Source organism: Physeter macrocephalus, unplaced genomic scaffold (genome assembly GCF_002837175.3).
Source record: "Physeter macrocephalus isolate SW-GA unplaced genomic scaffold, ASM283717v5 random_75, whole genome shotgun sequence".
Lineage (NCBI taxonomy): Eukaryota > Metazoa > Chordata > Mammalia > Artiodactyla > Physeteridae > Physeter > Physeter macrocephalus.
In genome coordinates, this window is record NW_021145361.1 from 57,563 (window position 1) to 79,769 (window position 22,207).

The 22,207-nt window shown below is 50.8% G+C and overlaps 2 protein-coding genes across 5 annotated transcripts in view; one reads left to right on the plus strand and one right to left on the minus strand.

Moving 5' to 3' along the window:
• The window catches only part of LOC102992117 (growth regulating estrogen receptor binding 1), a 105,438-nt gene that overhangs the window by 33,187 nt on the left and 50,044 nt on the right, over positions 1-22,207 (minus strand). For 2 of the 4 annotated variants that reach the window (XR_003678190.2, XR_003678193.2), the window contains exons 25-26: positions 22,006-22,204; positions 14,810-14,889 (exon numbers count right to left, since the gene is read on the minus strand). The gene's annotated coding sequence lies outside the window, so the exon portion shown is untranslated. Of the gene's footprint in view, positions 1-14,809; positions 14,890-22,005; positions 22,205-22,207 lie in introns of those variants that run through there. The other 2 variants (XR_008616531.1, XR_008616532.1) reach the window with 1 other exon arrangement.
• On the plus strand, positions 4,053-15,705 carry NTSR2 (neurotensin receptor 2). Its single transcript, XM_007127658.4, is given in 6 exon segments — positions 4,053-7,043; positions 7,046-7,075; positions 11,745-11,994; positions 13,572-13,662; positions 14,648-14,816; positions 14,819-15,705. Coding segments are annotated over 6 exon segments (1,254 nt in total). The 5' UTR covers positions 4,053-6,452; the 3' UTR covers positions 14,942-15,705.

Consider the following 22,207-nt stretch of genomic DNA (forward strand, 5'->3'; position numbering starts at 1 on the left):
GGAGCCTGGCCAAGTCACAAGGCTCAGGAAAAGAGCAGGGTGCTGAATTGCAAATCCTCTCCCACCTGGGACTGGCTCACAAAACAACACCGGGACACCTCCCGTTCCCTGAAGGATGCAGAGATTTCCCACAGATGCCAGTTTCTCTAGACTTTTTGAGAAGGACACCCGGTGAGGGGGCGTGACCCCTGCTGGCCGGCGACTGGCCATTCTCTCCTCGCCAGCTCTGAGGAATCAGGAGTAAGACTCAGAGATGGACTAACTTCTCCAAGGTCACAGCAACAGAGGAGAGAACTGGGATTCAGACCCATGAGTGCTGCATCCAGAGGGGATTTGAGGGGAGGAGGGGATTTGAGGGAGGGACCACCTCACATGCTGCGTGCAGGGAACCTCGCAAAAAAAAGCTGTGCAGATCGTTTCCTCACTTTCTATTCACTTTCTTCCCTGTGCGTCCCACAAAAGCTACGGGGAATCCTTTCTCTCCGTGCCTGGGCCCCCCCCCCGGGGAGTCAGGAAGGCTGGGGTCGGTGGCCTCCCTTCCCCAGTGGGCCACGACCGTCACGTCCATCATGCTCAGAGGCAGCATCACGACCGTTCGCTGGATTTGAACGCCCCCCCCCCCCCCCCCCCCCCCCACCCGCACCCCGTCCATCATGCTCAGAGGCAGCATCACGACCGTTCGCTGGATTTGAACGCCCCCCCCACCCCCCCACACACCAGGAAGCTGCTTTCTGGTACGTATTTTGCATCTAAGGTTATGGAAGTCAAATAAGGAGCGTGAAGAGCTGGTCTTGGGTCACAAAGCGGGAAGTGACAAAGCAGGGTCAGCCTGATCCCACACGTGGTGCTTGAAATGTGGTACTCATCCTGCCGGGAGTCATGGGTTTGTGCTGATGGGGCTGGGCTCAGAGGAGTGCAGGGCGGGAGGGAAGGTACTGCAAACCCAAGAGCAGGTGAAACGAGCGGAGGCGGGCCCCACCCGAGAGCGCAAAGCTTCAATGCCATTCCGGACTCCTTAAGGAGGCTGCGACCTCCGGGCGGCAGGATAACCAAAAAGAGCCCCAATCCCCTCGACCAGACGGGCTGCAGGGGCGGAGACCTGCGCCCCGCGGGCAGAAAGGCGGGGTGCCGGCGGGGATCACCTGGAGGAAGGGGGGCTGCAGCAGGAGCGCTCTGGCGGGGCGGGCGGCTCCAGGGGAGACTCTAGACTGACTGGGGGAGGGGGGAGGGGAGGGGAGGGGGAGGGGGGAGGGGAGGGGAGGGTGTCCAGGGCACGCTGCTGGCATGCATGCAGAGGCTCCGATCCAGTTTGACAGGGACTGAGGGAGACAACTTCCCTGACTCTTAGCACAGAGGGACCCCTCACCCTGCGTGTCCCCCAGAGCTGCTGTCCCTACAGCCTGTGACGCTAAGACCAACCACCTCCTGAAGTCTCTCAACTCTGCTCCGTGGGCCGAGAAGCACCTTTTCTGGTCCCCCACCTCCTCCCCAGCCGGGCCTTCTCCCATTCCACCTGCTTCACTCTTCCTCCTCCTTCCCTCCCGAGGAGACCCTGACCAGGAATCCATCCGGAGCTGCGTTGAGAGCGTGTGGGCGAATACATGAAAGGTGCCTGGCGTGTCCTATCTAACACGATGGGTATAATGACCTCCCTTTATAGGCTGGGGCCGGTGGCTGCCCTGGCGCTGCATATGGTAAGGAGCAGGGAGGTGCTCAGCCCCCGGCTTCCGCATTCCCAGGTCACCACGGTCCTGGCCACACTGTACCGCTGGCCTTCCTCCCACTGGGGAAGAGCAGAAAAAGTAGGGAGACCCCCCCCCCAGCCCGCCCCTGGAATGGCTCCCACATGTCCTCCACGGAAGGGAGAAGATAACACTTTAAGACATCTATGCTGAGCTGGGTCCCCACCACTCTTGCTAGTTTTAATTCATCCTGTCGGGATATTTTGAGAACCTCATGACCGACGAGGGATAAGACTGTCATTACACCTGGTCACGGTGGACATTTAGCCTAGATGCACAGAGCCACACAGGAGCAGTCACGCTGCACACAGCACCCCCGGCGTCACCGCATCCAGCCTGAGGCGCTATCACGTGGCGCCTCGGAACGAACAAGGGGAGAGAGGCGTGGTCCTCGGGGCCCTGGGCCCAGGCGGGTTTCTCAAGCCGGCTGGCAGGGAGGTCAGGCCGATGCATGTCCTGCTGCTACGTCAGGCCGCTGACAGCCGACACTGGCTTGGCTGGCGCGCCTCGAGATGGGGACGTGAGTGCTGACTTGGCTCCAGAAAGCTCCCTGTGATGACCGAGCCTCACCAGCTGAGTCACACAGACCTGGGTCCTGGGAAGGGCTGACTCAGCCCCTGTGTATATTTTGGATAACAGTCTTTTATCACGCTCATACACTAGATTGGTCAAGGTCGTAGCTGAGAACAGATGGGAGACCTGGAGCTGGGTCAAGGCCTGACAAGGGAGCTGTTTACCAGGATATGGGGAGGGGTGAAGAAGACTGGCAGGGGGTGGTGGCAGGACCTAGGCCAGCCAGGGGAGGGGATGAGGCCAGGCTTGGGTTGAGGGGAAAGGAGGGGAATCAGTGACCTGAGGTGTATTAGGCAGGATATCGGCCTCCAAAGTGTCCAGGTCCTAACCTCCCGAACCTGCGGATAGGTCACGCTACACAGGATATGTTACATCTTCTGCCTCCCTCTCTCTCTCTCTGTCTCTGTCTCTCTGTATCTCTCTGTCTCTCTGTGTCGCTCTCTCTCTCATCACACACACAAACACACACACACAATGACTCTCTGTTGTTCTCATGAAAGTAAACTCTGTTCCTCTGAGTCAGAAAACCCCACCATGACTCACTCCTGGAGTGAGGGAAACAGGGAATTAACTGTCTTTTTTTCAAGGTTCAAGTAGCAAATAATCTCTCCAGGTCATTTGTCGGCATCAGGGCCAAAAGCTGATTAGGGATCGGAAACTGTCTTAGTCTGCTCAAGCTACAGAACAGCGTACCATAGGTGGGGTGGCTTAAACAGCAGAAATTTATTTTCTCACAGTACTGGAGGCTGCAAGTCCAAGATTTCGGTGCCAAAAAGATCTGGCTCCTGGTGCGAGCTCTCTTCCTGGCCTGCAGAACATCTCCTCACTCTGTCCGCATGTGGCAGAAAGACAGAAAGAGACAGAGAGAGAGGGAGGGAGGCAGCTCTCCGATGTCTCCTCTTATGCGGACAGTAATCACCCTTATGACCTCGTTTAACCCTAATTACTTCCTCACTCCACATACAGTCACTAAGGCTTCAACAATTGGGGAGGCGGGACACAGTTCAATACATAGCAGAAGCCCCCGGGATGGGATCTTACAAGCAACAGGCAAGAAAGCCAGGAACCTGAGCACACAAAGCAAGCAGAAAACCCCGACTCCCGGCCTCAGAGACCCCCTCGCCTGGCCAGGAAGCCTCGTCAATACTTGACACTACTGCCCGGACAGCCCAAAGCAGAGCAACATTCCACCTCTGGCATCCCTGGACTCAGAACTGCTGCCCTTCCATAACTGCCCACCCCTGGCAGCGCCCTCCAGCACTGAGTGGTTCTGAATTATTTGCTGCACAATTAGAGATGGAGGAATTTAGCCTGGTCTGTGGCCAAACAGGAAAGCCAAGATTTTGATTCTTTTTTTTTGTTAAGTCAGCAGGCAGCTTTCTTTTATTTATTTTTATTTATTATTTATTTATCTTCGGCTACTTTGGGTCTTCATTGCTGCATGTGGGCTCTCTCTAGTTGTGGCGAGCAGGGGCTGCTCTTTGTTGCGGTGCATGGGCTTCTCATTGCGGTGGCTTCTCTTGTTGCGGAGCATGGGCTCTAGGCGCACGGGCTTCAGTAGTTGTAGCTCACGGGCTCAGAAGTTGTGGGTCGCGGGCTCAGTAGTTGTGGCTCGCAGGCTCTAGAGCGCAGGCTCAGTAGTTGTGGCACACGGGCTTAGTTGCTCCGCAGCATGTAGGATCTTCCCAGACCAGGGCTCGAACCCGTGTCACCAGAAGTTGTGGCTCGCGGGCTCAGTAGTTGTGGCTCGCAGGCTCTAGAGCGCAGGCTCAGTAGTTGTGGCACACGGGCTTAGTTGCTCCGCAGCATGTAGGATCTTCCCAGACCAGGGCTCGAACCCGTGTCACCCGCCCTGGCAGGCAGATTCTTAACCTCTGCGCCACCAGGGAAGCCCCAAGATTTTGATTCTAACATAGACAGTGGGGGATATCAAGGATCAGAGTCTTCCAATACAGGCTGAAACCAATCTTGACACAAATGATGTTTGTATTCAGAGGCAAAAGTAAGTTCTCGTGGGTATTGAAGAAGCAAGCGCTAGTCTCAGAGCATCTATACACAGATACACTCTCTAGGAAGAGTTTCAGGTTAGCGGGACCATGCATGAGATTTACAACCAGAGGGCACATCAGTCATTCTCCTCTGTCCCCCTGGGTGAAGATAGAAACTCCAAGCCCTCTGCACACACCTGTAAGGGGAGCCCACTGGGTGCGTCATTGGTGCTGAATCTTCCTCCTCACTCATTAACTGCATTTCACCGTCCTCCTCTGACCTGGCTGGAGAGGCCCAACCACAGAAGATACAAAGGAAATTCTCCTCTTTCTACATGACACAGGATGCTTGCCTAGAACTGTCCTTAATAGGCAACAATACCTCTTCATGTCTTTGATGGTGTGTCCTGGAAAATGGACTCACCCCCAATAGCACCACAAATGAAAAACCAGAGACTGCCCCCTTTTTCTTGGAGCTTCTCTACCTCAAAAGAGTAAAGAATTTAACTCCTTGAAGTGACGGCCTGGGAACTCCAGCCCTGAAGATTCCTAACTGCTCTGTGCTCTAACCCAAAGAGATAAGAAAAACAGATCATAGTATTTTTCATTCCTCCTTTTCAGAGAGTAAACTAGGCTAAGAGAGACAGGTGGCCTGTCCAAGACACACAACCAGTGAACAGCGGAGATGAGACTTGGACCCACCTCTTCCGACTCTACTCCGGGGTCTCTCCACTATTCCAGTCTAGACCTTGGGAGACTAAGTCCTTGGAGAATTCATCCAAAGGGAAGCAGGAACTTGCCCTTTCCCAGGTCCTACAGGCCTGATTGAGCTATGTGAAACCCAGTAAAAAGTTAAAAATTTATTAATATTTGTTATTTGCTTTAAAGAAAATGTGTCTAAAACTCCTATGTATGGAATCCTTGTGATGGACTGAATTGTGTGCACTCAAAACATATATGTTGGGACTTCCCTGGTGGCACAGTGGATAAGACTCGTGCTCGCAATGCAGGGGGCCTAGGTTCAATCCCTGTTCAGGGAACTAGGTCCCACATGCATGACGTAACTAAGAGTTCTCATGCCGCAACTAAGGAGCCGCATGCTGCAACTAAGGAGCTGGTGAGCTGCAACTAAGGAGCCTGCCTGCCACAACTAAGACCCCATGCAACCAAATAAATAAATATTTAAAAAATTTAAACTATATATATATATTGAAGCCCTAGCCCCCAAAGTGACTGTAAGGTTATATATCCAAATGGAAGAATTAAATATCACTGGGCCATAACAACTTTGCTGAAGACAAAAAAATCAGGAGACCTGGTTCTGGCCCTAAATGCACGGGGATCTAAGGGTGAGATAAGAAAGCCTCCACAAGGGCCTTCCAGTTGTAAAGTTCTGGTGTTCTAGAAGGGCTTAGGAAAGAGACCAATGGAAGGTTTTGAAACATGCTAAACACACTCCTTTTCCTTGCTGACACTGCTCCATAAGAATGACATTCTTGAAGGACCGGGGAAGCGTGATATCACAAGGAGGCATCTGACAGTGACAAAGGAGTCCTCGAGGTTATTAGTGCGGCACGGAAACAGCCTTTAACAAGAAGATGAAAGAGCGCTTTAGCAAGAAGAATGACAGCTGCACAATGCTGAACTGCGGGCAAATTCTTGATCAGTTGTCCTTGGGACTATACACACGGACAGTAGCACAGCACAGGGGCACGCAGTACATGTGGGATGCCTACTTATGCTGCAGTGCAGAGTTTCACACAGATTCACCCACTTCATCTTCACAGAGATTCTGCAATGTAGATAATGTTTTTTCAGTGCAGAAACGCGTTGAGGGGGGTTAAGAAATAACTTGCCCAAGGTCACACAGCTAGTAGGTGAAGGCGTCTGGCCCAACGCATGCCTCTCAGGTCCCGAAAGGAGCCCACCGCCCACCCAGCACGTGTTTCCCTGCGTGGAACTGAACTGAGAAATGAGAGCGCGGCTAACGGGCCTATACCCTCGCGGTCCTGCGCTGGCTCAGGGGCACCCTTCGCGGGGCGAGTCCTCCCGTCCTGGAGGTTCCCGGAGAGGAGGAGGCGCTGGCTGACGGGGCAGCTCGCCCAGCCTCCGGGCAGGGAGAGGGAGGGAGTGCAGGCGCGGGAGCGGGATGGAGACCAGCAGCCCGCGGCCCCCGGGACCCAGCCCCGGCCCCGCGCTCGGCCCGGACGCCCGGCTGGGCGTGGACACGCGCCTCTGGGCCGAGGCGCTCTTCCCCGCGCTCTACTCGCTCATCTTCGCGCTGGGCACGGCGGGCAATGCGCTGTCCGTGCACGTGGTGCTGAAGGCGCGGGCCGGGCCCCCCGGGCGCCTGCGCTGCCACGTGCTCAGCCTGGCGCTCCCCGCCCTGCTGTTGCTGGTTGGCGTGCCCATGGAGCTCTACCACTTCGTGTGGTTCCACTACCCCTGGGTCTTCGGCGACCTGGGCTGCCGCGCCTACTATTTCGTGCGCGAGCTGTGCGCCTACGCCACGGTGCTCAGCGTGGCCAGCCTGAGCGCCGAGCGCTGCCTGGCCGTCTGCCAGCCCCTGCGCGCCCGGAGCCTGTTGACACCGCGCAGGACCCGCCGCCTGCTGTCCCTCGTCTGGGCCGCCTCGCTCGGCCTGGCCCTGCCCATGGCAATCGTCACGGGGCAGAAGCGTGAGCTGGAGACGGCCGGCGGGCAGCCGGAGCCCGCCTCGCGCGTGGGCACCGTGCTGGTGAGAGCCGCACCACGCTGCAGGCCTTCATCCGGGTAAGCGGGAGGGGCGGCCCTGCAGCCTGTGGTTCCACCTCTCCTACTGGAGACCGGTCGGAAAGTGGGGTCTCACCGCCCCATTTTACAAAGGACTTGTGGAGAGACTTGGCTAAAGTGAAACACTAAGAGAAGTCCAAACACGAATGAGATATCGCCATTTGCAGCAACATCGATGGACCTAGAGATCATCATACTAAGTGAAGTCGGTCAGAGAAAGACACATATTATATGATATCGCTTATATGTGGACTCTAAAACATAATACAAATGAATACATACACAAAACAGAAACAGACTCTCAGACATAGAAAACAAATGTATGGTTCCCAAAGGGGAAAGGGAGGGGAGAGAGATAAATTAGGAGCATGCAGTTAACAGATAAAAACTACTATATATAAAGTAGGTAAGCCACAAGGATTTGCTGTGTAGCACAGGGAACTATATTCAACATCTTGTAATAACCTATATGGAAAATAAAAAAATATGTATGTATGTATAACTGAATCACTTTGCTGTATACCTCAAACTAACACGGTATTGTAAATCAACTATACCTCAATAAAAAAAATAATAAAGAAAGAGAAGTCCAGATTTGAATTCAAAATTAACTCTGAAGTCTTCCCACTTTTGCAGGAGTGGTGAGCAAATGTGACGCGGTATAAGAACTACCCTGAGAGCAGGTAAAAATAGAGATTTCATGACCCACCCTGGGCTTCTGCTTTTTTATTATCACCAAAACCAGTCATCTTTAGCCCCATGACAAGAACATGAAAGAACAACTAGTTTATTGGGACGTTGTGCAGATATAAAAAGAGGCCTGAACATTCAACATTAATGAAGGGTTTCAAAAGAAACACACAGATCCACTGCAGCCTTACTGAGAATATGGAAAAATGTGACGTTAAACCCAATAAGAAAACATTCCACTTGCTTTCAGAGTGGCTTACTATGGTCCCTACAAGGGGAATTACTCAAAGCTGGCTAGGCAGGATCCCTAATTAAAAAAAAAAAAATCCACTTCCTATATCAGACATTTTTGCAAGTGGTCAAATTCCTTACCCCAGTCTGGACCTGATGATAAGGGAGCCAAAACAACAACCACCAAAACCCACCAACAGTAACCATACTAATGGACCTGGTCCTGCAGGGAATCAAGACAGCAGTCAGAATAAGGGAGCCCACTGACAACACTGGGAGTGGCTCCTCCTAGCACTGCATCAGGTGGACTAATTGTGACCTCAGACCTCAGCGGTCTGCCCACATGCTGCCGGCCACAGGGCAGCACGGGACACTCATCTACCTTCGGGCATCCCAGCTGCCTCCAGATTGTGAGCTGCAGGGAATCAGTCAGCAGAACAGTCAGTGCACTGCCGTCCTGCCCAAGGCCTGACTGCCTGGTTCCCGCTGCACACTGGTGTGGCCCCAGCCATGGACTAACAACCCCAGGCTCGAAAGACCTGGTTGTCGGGCTTCCCTGGTGGCGCAGTGGTTGAGAGTCCGCCTGCCGATGCAGGGGACACGGGTTCGTGCCCCGGTCCGGGAAGATCCCACATGCCGCGGAGCGGCTGGGCCCGTGAGCCATGGCCGCTGAGCCGCTCTGCGGCATGTGGGATCTTCCCGGACCAGCACATGCCGCGGAGCGGCTGGGCCCGTGAGCCATGGCCGCTGAGCCTGCGCGTCCGGAGCCTGTGCTCCACGACGGGAGAGGCCACAACAGTGAGAGGCCCGCGTACCAAAAAAACAAAAAAGACCTGGTTGTCAAGTTCTACCACGCTTCACAGACTGGGGTAGTGGCTTCCAGGCTGTACTTATTTTGGAGTTAGGCTTGAGACAGAAAAAAAGTGTCAAGCAATGTTTGTGCTGCAGATATGCTACTTTCAACGTTTGCTTTACTGGTACGGACCAACCAATGCAATGAAAGCCATGAAGTGTTCGCGGGCCAAGCTTTTGACATTATATGTAGTGAATTCTTTCAGTGTACCGGTGTTGTTTGACAAATGGTATATGTCAGAAATGTTTCACTTGAGATGTACGGTCTGTGTTAACACAACAAAATAGCCAGACTCAAATTATTTTGGCCCCCCTTTCTTTTTAGTGTCTTATCAGTGAGTTGATTCATTATCCACACGAGTCAATGCTTTTTGACCAAGGAAACTGCGCAGAGTTTTTGAAAGTAGAAGAAGCTGCAAGGGCATACCTTGTTCTATTGCTCTTAGCTTTATTGTGTTTTTTACAAATTGAAGGTTTGTGGCAACCCTGAGTTGAGCAAGTCTATCAGCACCATTTTTCCAGTAGCGTTTGCTCATTTCACGTCTGTGTCATGTTTTGGTAATTCTCGCAATATTTCAAATAAAGATTATGACAGCAATAAAGATTATGACACGCTGAAGGCTCAGGTGATGGTCCAGCAATTTTTAGCAGTAGAGTGTTTTTACATTAATGTATGTACATTGGTTTTTTTTAGACATAATGCTATTTAGACACTTAATAGACTACAGTATAGGGTAAACATAACTTTTATATGCACTAGGAAACAGAAAAATTCGTGTGACTTGAATTTGTTGCAATATTCACTTTATGGCAGTGGTCTGGAACCAAACCCGCAATATCTCCAGGTATGCCTTGACAGTTCTTCTAGAAAGATCTCAAAGGTCCCAAAGATTAATCACTAACTTATGAATATATGTTTTACCTTCAGTTTCTGTCTTGACTGGTACTAAAGTTACAGTTTGATAGTAAGTATATGGTCAATAAAAACCTGTTTGGTTCCACAACAAACTCAAAATGATTGTCATGTACAGTGTTTTATTTTTCTCTAGGTGTTGCTGACTTGTGAGCATGCGTAACTCCTTAAAAAGGTGCGGCGCCCAACTGAGACATTTTGTGATGATTTTGTTTGCTTGTTTCATTCTGGCCGCACGCTTGCGGGATCTTAGTTCCCCGATCAGGATGGAACCCCTGCCCCCTGCGGTGGAAGCGCGGAGTCCTAACCACTGGACTGCCAGGGAAGTCCCCATTTTTTTTTGCACTGATTTGAAAGTGCTATTAAAATGTTTCACATTTTCTCAATGTTCGCAGAGGGAAAGAACTGAGGAGGAGAAAACCCTATAACACATGTACTTTGAATTTGAAAAATTAAACATTTAAAACACAAGGTATATAAACTTGGTTTTCATAAATCAAAAAACATCAAATAATAACACAAGACTTATAATGTAAAACAGCTGCTCCCTTCCTGCTCCTCCATGCTGATTTCTAGTCTCTGATCTGGAGGCAACCACCATCCACCCTTACGTACCTCCCGCTACATTTTGCCTACATTTTCCAAAGAATACACCTGCTTTATCTGTCGGCCTTAAATTTATCCACTGACTTCTACCTGTAGAAAATGAATACGTCATTCTTTCACATTCCCATCCCTGCCCTCCGCACCCCACATTCACACACACTTCCTCTCACCATCCTTTCAGTATAATTATGTCATAGTATTTGGTTAGATTCATGGTCAATATTTATTTTATTGTGACTATGTAAAATTCTTCACTGATGAGCCAGGTTGTATATTTTTGGTTTTTGTCCTTTCCAATATTACAATATTATCTCCAGTATTTCTTTTCCTTGCAGTTAATAATGAATAGCCTTTTTTCCCTCTCATTTGCTCAGTTTCTTAACTATTTCTCACTCATTTTTCCTTCTCTACCAGAAGTATAAATACCATTTCGATATGCTCAGACCCATGAGGTAACCTACCAGCTTCATCTTGTATTCTTCAATCATCCCTGGAGCCCTGTCTTCCGCTCTAGCCTCACTGGGTGCACAGCTGTCACCTTGCCAATGCCACCCCATCTCTCTGCTCCTCTGTGGGACACTGATTTGGGGATCCCAGGTCTCCCTCTGTATTTGTTCATAACCTTATTTTGATGGAACACATGCTCTTGTAACCTCCTCCGACCCGAGAGAAAGTTCGTAGAAGGTAAAAAAATTTTTAAGAATTTGCATGTCTGAAAATGTTTCATTTTATCCTTGCATTTCTCATAATACGGCTGGGCAGAAAGTTATGAGATGGGAGTCATTTTCCTCACAGATTGTGAAGCATCACTATTATTTTCTGGCTTCTTCCACTGCTGCTTTGAGTGAGTCTAATGCCATTCTGGTACCCCATCCTTTGTATGTGCCATTTTATCCCTTTGGAAGCTTTCAAGACTTTATCTCCAGGTGCTAAAATTCATAAGAACATATGCCTTGACGTGGATTTATTTTCATTCATTGTTCTGAGTAGCCAAACGCTTCTCAGTCTAGAAGCTCATATTCCTCCATTTGGGGAAATCTTTCTTAAACGTGGTTTTGGTTGTGTGTTTTGATGTTGCTGTTATAATTTCCTCCCTTCTGTTTTCTCTCTTCTTTTTCTTTCTAGAATGGCTATTATTTAGATGGTGAGCAACCTAAACGTCCCAAATTTTCTTATCTTTTCTCTTCTGTTTTCATTGCTCTCTCGTTACTTTCTGAGAATTTTCTCGACTTCCTCTTGTACACCTGCTGTCACCATGCCCCTGCCACCCCCCACTCCTGCTGCTACAGATTCCTGGGCCCTTGGGCCCGGCCTGATGACCAGAGTGTCACTGAGCCTTGGCGATACCTCCATAACCTCTGGAATGACCTCTTCCAGGTGAACGTGCTGGTGTCCTCTGTGCTCCCCTTGGCATTAACTGCCTTCCTCAGCGGGGTCACCGTGAGCCACCTGGAGGCCCTCCGCTCCCAGGGGCCGTCCCCTTCTGCCACAGGCAGCTCTGCCCCCAGCCACCTGAAGCTAATGAGCGAGGAGAGGAGGACACTGGCCCCGGGAGGCCAGGCCGCCCTGGTGAGACACATGGACTCCCGCCGGATCCGTGGCCTCCAGCGCAGCATCCAAGTTCTCAGTTAAGTACCCGGTAACACCGCCCAGAGAGGCAGGGCCAGATCCAGGGCTGCCTCCACCAATACGTGGCCACGTGGCCTTGAGCAAGTTACTGCCTCCCTCTCGTCCTCATTTTTCTCTTTGCCTCGGGGAGTTATATAATCACCAATAGGCTTCTGTAAGGTGCAGCAGTAGAATTAAAGGAAAGAATGGGAATTGTGCACGTGAACCCCCCAATCAACTGCAGGGAGCGGTGCACATAGACCAGCAGATGCCCGGCTGCTTTTCAGGGAGTCTGGCTATACAGACGGACGCGAGGAGCAAATGTAGTTAAGGATCCACAGACCAGGAACAGTGGACTCAGACCAGCTGGGTCTCCAAATCCAGTTCTCCACTAACTCTCTACGGTTCCTCATGTGACATCGATCAGTGTGTTTGCTTTTCTACGTATCTGGGCAAACTTGGCTTTGTAAGGGCAACTTTAAAGGCACGGGAAAAGAGAGGTCTTTCCAAGCACCTTCCGTGACCCAGGAACTCACGACGGTCTGGGAGGATGCAGTAAGGGAGAGGGTCTCCTCTGTCATCAGTGCCACGGTCTTGTGGGCAGGACCAAAATATAAGAGCCAAGTGCAACGTGATGTGACAAGTAACACAGGCAGCACATGAAGGGCCTGGATTTCCTTCCACAGACAACGGGCCGTCATGGAAAGAGCTGGTGTCCAGAACTGCTCTTGAGATACGTGTGCTCAGCAGTCTTAGAGGACAGGCTATCCAAGTTTGAGAAGTTTGCTTCTCAAACTTCTGTGCGCACAAGAATGATGTGGGCAGTTGTAAGACGCAGACCACTGGCCCCCAACCCAGAGGTTCTGATTCAGCCGGTCTGGATGTGCCTGAGATTTTACATTTCTAACAAGCTCCCCGCTGAGGTGGACGCTGCTGGTCCAGGGGCCACAGTGGATTAGAGAATGGGTTTGCCACGCAGGGCAGGAGTAGAAGAAAGGAAGGGAAGAGGTAGAAGGTCAGGGACAAAGGAGCCACTTAGGAGTCTGCTGTCACAGTCCAGTGAAGTGAGGAGGAAGGAATGGAGAGGGAGATGCTAGGGAGAAGCTTTTTCATAGACTGGCTCTTGGGGGTAACGGAACAAGAAGAAGACGCTGCCGCTTAGGATGTGAGTGCCAGACGGATGGTGGTGCCATCGATCAATCAGAAAAAGGGACAGAAGAGGGAGAGGCCTTATAAGGCAGAAGGCCATTTGAGTTCTGTTGTCTATGCAGTCAGACAGCCAAGTGGGAATATCTCGCCCTGAGTTGGCAGTATTTTCTAGTGACCAGGAGCTTATAGATATTGTAGCAGTTTCTAGAAGCATGTCAGTGGACAGGTCAGGATTAAAGGGAACATTCACTCAGAGGACAGGGTAACACCAGGTTTGGGGACAGATCCAGGTAACGGCGCGTCAGATAACCTCAAAGTCCCCTTCCAACCCCTAGACTCCAGGAGCAAGTTCAAGGGAAATGCTCTTGTCACCTTGGGCAGCTTCCTCCCGAAGTGGCGTAACTGTTATGTGTTTCCTGTCTGTCTGTCTCTCCCCGGTTCCTGCAGGAGCCATCGTGGCTGTGTATGTCGTCTGCTGGATGCCGTACCATGCCCGCAGGCTCACGTACTGCTACGTCCCTGACAACAGGTGGACCGAGTGAGTGAGGGGAGGAGCCGCAGCACACAGGGAGGGGCCGCCGGGCAGGGCCAGGGCTACCTCTGCTCTCCGGAGGGACCCCCAGTTGCTGGGTTCCCCAGAACTCTGGCCTCCATTCTATCTGGTCCTGCCGGTCTGTTATCCAATAGCTCCCAGCTCAGGGTGGGGAACAGAGCGTTATCCAGAAACCTCTCTGAACTGGTCAGGCCACGTGAGTGCTAGTCAGGGTTATGGGCATCCTGACTTCAGGACGGACAGCGGCCTACAGGTAGGGAGCGGGGAAAAGGCCATGTTCTTACAAGGAGAGAGGGAAGAAGCCTCAGAGCCGTGATTCCATGAGTTAACAGAGGCCCCGTAGAGACCAGACCATGCACACCCTTTTTATGACACAATTGGAGAAAAGCAAAGCAGAGAATCCCTTATCTTCCTTTTGGAAATCGCTATGCCTCGATCATAAGGGAAAGTCAAACATCTGAGAGGAGAGAGATCCCACGTGGCCTCCAAGGAGATAGCTGTGTCCACAGATGGCTCCTTCTCGAGAGCTGCTAGCACCCCACCCCCGACCCCCACGTGCACACACATGCACACACACAGCCCTTCCCACGGCGACAAGGGGCGCAGCTTCTCAGAAGGACTTTCTCCTCTTAGTGAAGCCACATCTCCTTGACCACACCCAGCAGCACGAGGCTCCCCACGTCTCAGCGGGCTGGCCAGTGGCCCCCGTCCACCAGCAGGTGTGCTCTTCACTGTGCAGGTGACCGGGCTGGGCAGCCAGGCACAGGGACTCAAAGGCTGGGCGGAGCAGGTCAGCCAAGGGCAGCTGGTGTGATGGAACGTCTCTTGAATTCACACCGAGCTTCCTGATAGCAGGAAGCAGGCCTTCCTCACCCAGCCGTGTGGAAGGGGAGACACTCCCAGCAGCAAGCGGAGGATGCCATGGGCAGGCGGCAGGCCCTCTCACCTGCCTTCCAGGTTTCTCTTCCAGCAAGCTCTACGATTTCTATCACCACTTCTACATGGTGACAAACACGCTCTTCTACGTCAGCTCGGCGCTGACCCCTGTGCTGTACAATGCTGTGTCCTCCTCCTTCTGAAGACTCTTCCTGGAAGCCCTCAGCTCCCCGTGTCGAGAGCACCAACTCATGGAGCCACTCCCCCGCCGGGGCCCCGGAGCCCCGCCCTAGTGGATACAGCATCCGGCTCTGGGGGTCCCCCAGGAATCCTGGCCTGGATGAAATCGAAGAATGAGCAGGGTGACACTGACTGCACAGACATCTAGCATTCAGATGAGCGATTTCATCACTAATAACTCAAGCCACGCAGTCAGGCGGACCTACAGGGACCCCCAGCTCTGCCACTTACCAGCTGTGTACCTGCAGGCAAGTCACTTACACCTCTTAGCCTCAGTCTCCTCATCTGTATGATGGAGATGAATAATACCCATCTTTCCTGTTGTCTGAAGATTAAACGCTTAGCACAGTGCCTGGTGCATAATAAAGAATATATTTTCGCTGGCATTATCTTTGTTGCTATTCCTATTATTATTATTGTTATTGCTGTTTTTCTGCTCTCCTGAATTTCCGCAAGTGACAAATCAACAGTGCCCAGAGCTGACTGCCTTGTTAGATCACATGAGCTGTAGTAAAATCGTCCAGTCGCTCCAAGTAAGGGAGCAGCCGTTCACCCCAGCAAGAGCGTTCTGTGGGCTCTAGAGAGCCTGGAGTCACCAGCTGCCCTCTCTGGCCTCGGACCTGTGTGTCTGCCTGAAGTGAGGCGGCCGGTGCAGCCGTGGGATGACGGCAGGGCTGCCTGCTCTGGAGAACAGCCCCACAGACGTGCTCGGGCCAGCAGTTTGGAAAGGTTGCATTTCCATTCTTTTCGTCAGAGCAGGCTCCCTCCATTTCCCCGCAGGCCTCAGCCCCTCTCCTGCCTGCACAGGGCCAAGTCCTGCCTGACGCGGCCAGCCTTGCTCCTGAAGGCCTGTGAGGCCTGAGCCCAGAGAGAAAGGGTGGTTTTCCTGGCTGTTGCCATTGAAGCCACAGATCTGCAAAGGGGCAGGAAGAGAAAAGTGAAGCGCAGAGCAGAGGGACCAAGAAAAGGTTTCCGGGGCTTCCCTGGTGGCGCAGTGGTTAAGAACCCGCCTGCCAGTGCAGGGGACACAGGTTCGAGCCCTGGTCCGGGAAGATCCCACCTGCCGCGGAGAAGCTAAGCCCGTGAGCCACAACTACTGAGCCCACGAGCCACAACTACTGAGCCTGCGCTCTAGAGCCCGTGCGCCACAACTACTGAGCCTGCGCTCTAGAGCCCGTGAGCCACAACTACTGAGCCTGCGCTCTAGAGCCCGTGAGCCACACTACTGAGCCCACAAGCCACAACTACTGAAGCCCGCGAGCCACAACTACTGAAGCCCAGGCGCCTAGAGCCCGTGCTCTGCAACAAGAGAAGCCACCGCAATGAGAAGCCCGCACACCGCAACGAAGAGTAGCCCCCGATCGCCGCAACTAGAGAAAAGCCCGTGTGCGGCAACGAAGACACATGCAGCCAAAAAAAAATAAGTAAATAAAATTTTAAAAGAAAAAAGGTTTTCTCTGATTAACTGTGTTGATGTTTCCCTGAACTCCGTCCATCACTCACCCTGGTCCCCAGTCCTGGAACCAGCACCTGTGCACACACATCACGGGCAAACAGTCACACAGACACATCACACACACATCATGTGCACACACGTACGTGCACACATATCACGGCACACACTTCACACACACTACACGCACACACGCCTGGGCGAGTACCCTGTTGGAGGTGAGACGCTAGAACAGGCAAAGGAAGACAGGAAAGGTGGCCAGGAGGAAGGCCCAGCCCGGGCACACGGCCTGGGGTGCTGTGCAGTGGCCACTGCATGAGTGGGAGGTGACTGTTCTGGCCCCCAGCCCCAAAGCCCTTGAGAAAAGGCCAGAGGCGATGACAACACACTTCAGAGAGAGCCTACACAGAGCCCACCACCCTCCTTGTCAGGGAGAGGAAGGGCCACCCGGAAAGAAGGAGCCACACGGTGCTGGTCTTGGGACCCTCTTGTCAGGCGGCTCCGAGGGTCAGGCATGAGATCGCCCAGTGGATGGAAGAGGACGGACTCCAGACCGACATGTGGCGGGTGGGCGCCCCCTCTCTGCCCCGTTTGCCTGGGCTCTGCCGCACTGGCTGAGGATCCCTGTGGGCTGATCTTAAAGGCCCATCTCTGGAGCTCCTTAGTGAAGGCGGGGGAGGGCACCCTCCTTCATTCTAGCAAAAGCTCACAGAACCGTGAAGTAGGAAAGAGCAAGAAGCAGCTCAAAGTACAAACTTCGGTGCAGCTCCACGAGGGGGACAGAAGCAATTGAACCAGCGGGGTCCAGTCGGCCCAGGACTCGGGCCCCGGACGGGGGCAGACCTGGTTTGGGGCCTGGCCTCATCACTTGGGTGAGCCCAACCTGGGCAAAGGAATTTCCCTGAGCCTGTTTTTTCATCTATAAAACTGGTGGAGCAAAAGCCCGTAAATCCAGTTTTTAAAAATAATTTAGATCAGCAAAAACTGACTTGGATTTGAAGCAATGTCAGCCCTTAGTTATCCTTCTTCATAGGAGTATATGTACATTTTGCTGCAGAAACGTGAATGTGTTTGATTATGGGATGCTCCAAGTTCCTGCGTGTCAGCTCGGCTGCCATCACCAAACAACACAGACTGGGGGGCTTAAACAACAGACGTTTATTTTCTCCCAGCTTTGGAGGCTGCAAAGATCAAGGTGCTGACAAGTTTATATTTCATTCTGAGGCTTCTCCTGGCTAGTGGGCAGCGGCCATCTCGCTGTGTGTCCACATGACCTTTGTGCATGTGTTGGGGGAGAGAGAGAGCCCTCGGGCGTCTCTTCTTACAAGAACATTAATCCTGCTGGATCAGGGCCCCATCCTTATGACCTCATTATGATGAACTTACTTCATCAGTAATTAACCTGAATTACTTCCTTAGAGGCCCCATGTCCAGATACAGCCACAGTGGGGGCTATGCCTTCAACATATGAATTTTGAGGGCTGCCAACATTAAGTCCATAACACCCTGTTAGGGTTGCTGTGGTAAGTGGTATATGAACCATGTTACTTTTCAAAAAGTCCAATACTCTGAATTGCAAAATATTGATACATCTGATCCCGAGGGCTTCAGATAAGAGATTATGCATATTTAGTACCTAATAATCAATTTGTGATGATGAGATGAGAAAGAATGAAAAGTTCCTATCACAGTGCCTGGCATACAGTAAATGCCCAATAAATACTAGTTGTCACTACTGTCATTGTCATCGCTCTAGACCTCAAACTGGGTAAAACCTGGTAACTGGGTAAACCCTTACAGGAGGCCCCGTGAATAGCAAAGAACAGCAGGACCAAAATTTAAAGAAAAACATATTGAGAAAACAATTTGAGAAAACAATTTAAGAAAACATGAACGATACGTAAGGAGTTACTTTACATGTTATCCAAAGATCTCAAGCAAATCATTAAGGAAAACACCAAGACCTCAAAGACCAAGAAACACACCAAAGGAAATATGTTCAGCCTCAAAAGTTCTTAAAGAAACAACAATCAAAACAATAGTGACGCAGCATTTTATGGCGAATACATTAATTTCAAAATGTCAATGACAAGAGCCCAATATATTGCCACCAGAAACCAGGTGTGACCGATGTGGTCAGACAGTGGAGGGAGAGAAAATCAGAGCGCCCTCCTAGAAAGGAAATAGACAAGAAATTTTGGAAGCTAGAGAAATGTTCAAAAACCTAGAGCCTGTTTCACCTGCTGGAATTTTCCTTTAAGGCAGTTTGCCAAGGAAGGAAAGCCTCTCTGTGGGCACACAGGTGTGTTGCCATGCTCTTCATGGGGCATTTACCAGCAGGCTCTGGACCAAGCAGGTTAATCACTCGTGGTGCCTGCCCCTTACATCCTGCCTGGAAACACTGTTATTACTTTTGTCATTTTACATGTGGGGAAATGGAAGCAAAGAGAGGTTAAGACAAGTCATGTCCCATTACTTGGAAACACAGACTCAGGAGCCCAGTACTCCCCGCTGCATCACACTGCTTCCCAAGAGTCTGATGACAAAAGCTGATAAGAAACTAAAGGCTCAGCCTTAAGGAATCGAATGATTCATGATCATTTATTCAAACAAATCCTATGTGTTAGGCCACCATAAACAAATAATAAGACGTACTTAGCAGTATAAACATATTGTGGTTTTACTATTAGCTAAACAGGGAAACAGAATGCAAAATTATAGTATGCACCAGTCATTCCGATTAAGAGAAAAGGTCTAGAATGAGGCACTTAGAAGATGGCGAGTTTGCTATGGAGGCGTGAGTGACCTAAGAATAAGGGTGGTTTCTTCCACCTTCATCCCAGGATCTGAGTTTAGTGCCTGGCACACAGCAGACACTCAGAAATGTCTGGTAGAAAAAGGACTATGAAACCTAATTTTTTTTCCTAATTTGTTGGCATAATGTTGTTTGTATAATATCTAAATAACAAATTTCAAATAGAAATCCAATTCCCCTTGCTGGGGCCCCAGGTAGAAGCACTGGGCGTTGACTAAAGCACCTGCAGCCCAGGCTCAGACAGGCCTGGAGATGGATCCTGCCTCTGTCACTTATCAGCAAATTCCTTCACCTGCTTGGGCCTCCTGTCCACATCTTTGAAACAGATACGATAACAACTATCCTCTGGATGTTAAGAACTAAATGACATCGTACATATGAAAACATGCTTGGAAAAGCGTGTATGTAGCACTTAAAGAGCTCAATGGGAGGGCTTCCCTGGTGGCGCAGTGGTTGAGAGTCCGCCTGCCGATGCAGGGGACGTGGGTTCGTGCCCCGGTCCGGGCAGATCCCACATGCCGCGGAGTGGCTGGGCCCGTGAGACGTGGCCGCTGAGCCTGCGCGTCCGGAGCCTGTGCTCCGCAACGGGAGAGACCACAACAGTGAGAGGCCACCGTAAAAAAAAAAAAAAAAAAAAAAAAAAAAAAAAAAAAAAAGAGCTCAATGGGTAGTAGCCGTTATTAATATAAAGGGAAGCTCTTGGCTCCTGAATGCAGCCTATCTTTACAATTCTGTTTTTTTTTAATATATTTTATTTATTTATTTTTGGCCGCGGTGGGTCTTCGTTGCTGCGCGCGGGCTTTCTCCAGTTGCGGTGAGGGGGGCTACTCTTCGTTGCAGTGCGCAGGCTTCTCATTGCGGTGGCTTCTCTTGCTGTGGAACGTGGGCTCTAGGCACGTGGGCTTCAGTAGTTGCAGCACGCAGGCTCTGTAGCTGTGGCTCGTGGGCTCTAGAGTGCAGGCTCAGTAGTTGTGGCGCATGGACTTAGTTGCTCTGCGGCATGTGGGATCTTCCCGGACGAGGGATTGAACCCGTGTCCCCTGCATTGGCGGGCGGATTCTTAACCACTGCGCCCCCAACCAGGGAAGTCCTACATTTCTGTGTTTTAAAAAAATAAGCTATATCTATTTGTGTGGTTGTTTGGTCTACTTGTTTGCCTGCTTGGCCAAGATCAAGAGACCCCAAAAGTGTTCCTTTCCTAAGTCTTAGTCTTATAGCCACAGCTACCTCATACCAGGATCCTAGGAAGCTTTTGCCAAACTTTGCCAAACTTTGCAAGATGAAGTATGCATTGCCCACCTGTGTTGATTTCCCAGGGCTTGCATGTAACAAAGTGCCACAAGGTAGTGGGCTTAAAACAACAGAAATGTATCCTCTCACAGTTCTGGAAGCTACAAGCTCAAAATCAAGGTGTCAGCCGGCTATGCCCTCCTAAGGCTCTAGTGAAGAATCCTTCCTTGTCTCCCAGCTTCTGTTGGTTCCCAGCAATCCCTGGAACTCTTTACTTTGTAGATTGATCACTCCAGCCTCTGTCTCCGCGGCCCCATGGCGTTCTTCCTCTGTTTCTCTTTACTGTCTTCTTATAAAGACACCAGTCACACTGGATTAGGGCCCCACCTCACTCCAATATGACCTCATCTCAACTGATTACATCACAACAATCCTATCTCCAGTTAAACTCACATTCTGAACGACTGGGGGTTACAACTTCAATGTATCTTTTTGGGGGACACAATTCAACTCACAACACCACCCAAAGCCCACCCTTCTTGGTAGGGTGGATTGCCACCCCTAGGAAACACCCTTTCATAGAGCAAAAGATCCTAAGAGAGAAAAATCGGTGCTCGCCCGAGTTTTAGAAGAAAGGCAAAAGGAAACTGGGACAGTCTATTCGGTGAATGACAAATGCAGTCTTAGAATTTGTTTCTTCTCTAGACCTGAAGGGCTTGAGAACTCTGCACTGGCCTTCCCAACTGTTTTGCTAATTAACATGCTAATTCCTTCTGAGCAGGAAGTCTGCCTAAGCAAGTAGACTGAAAAAGAAACAGCAGCCTTGGACGCTGGACTTGTCCTTGGCTCATGGTTTTCCCTTAAAGAAGAGCTGTCTACAGAACCTGAAGCCAGACGTGGGAGGTTTCCTGCAAACTTCTTTATTGAAAGTGGTTTCTTTTTTTTTTTTTTTTTTTTAATAAATTTATTTATTTATTTATTTTTGGCTGTGTTGGGTCTTCGTTTCTGTGCGAGGGCTTTCTCTAGTTGCCGCGAGCGGGGGCCACTCTTCATTGCAGTGCGCGGGCCTCTCACTGTCACGGCCTCTCTTGTTCTGGAGCACAGGCTCCAGACGCGCAGGCTCAGTAGTTGTGGCTCACGGGCCCAGTGGCTCTGCAACTGGCACGTGGGATCTTCCCAGACCAGGGCTCGAACCCGCGTCCCCTGCATCGGCAGGCAGATTCTCAACCACTGCGCCACCAGGGAAGCCCTGAAAGTGGTTTCTAAACCTTAATGCTGGGATTGCCTAGACTCTGGATGGCACATAATGTGGTGCATTTGGTAGATGCTTGAATCCAGCACCACATTCAACAGGCAACCCAGTGAGAAAATTCTGGATCAGTATTTTTTATTGCACACAGAGCCTTAGGAGCCAACAGTGCCTTCTAATATACAGCACTTGGGGGAAGTAAATAACTCAAGATAGCACGCAGCTTTGATGTCAGTGAAGCTATCCCTACACCTGCAGGCATGAATCTAGATTTGTTCTGTCACTTGAGAGGTGTGTGATCTCAGACAAGTCACTTAGCCTCTCTGAGCCCTAGTTCCTTACTCTGTAAAATGATACCAATGATATCTACTTCAAGTGTGATTGTGATGACTAAATAAAATGGACAATTAGCCATCTAGTAAAATGCCTAACCATAGTAGATGCTCAAGAAAGTTTGCTACTCACTGTTGCTGATTTCATAGCTAACATAGTCTCCAGGGAGCTGGGTGACTTGGCAAAGGAGCCAAGGCATGAACCCAAGTCTCCCGATTTCAGATTCCGTGCCCTCTGCACTGCCACATCCTGCGTCAAGAACTCTGACATCCATATAAATGTTGCTCTTGTAGCATGATTTCTCCTCCTTTATTGCAAGAGTCGTAAATTGCTG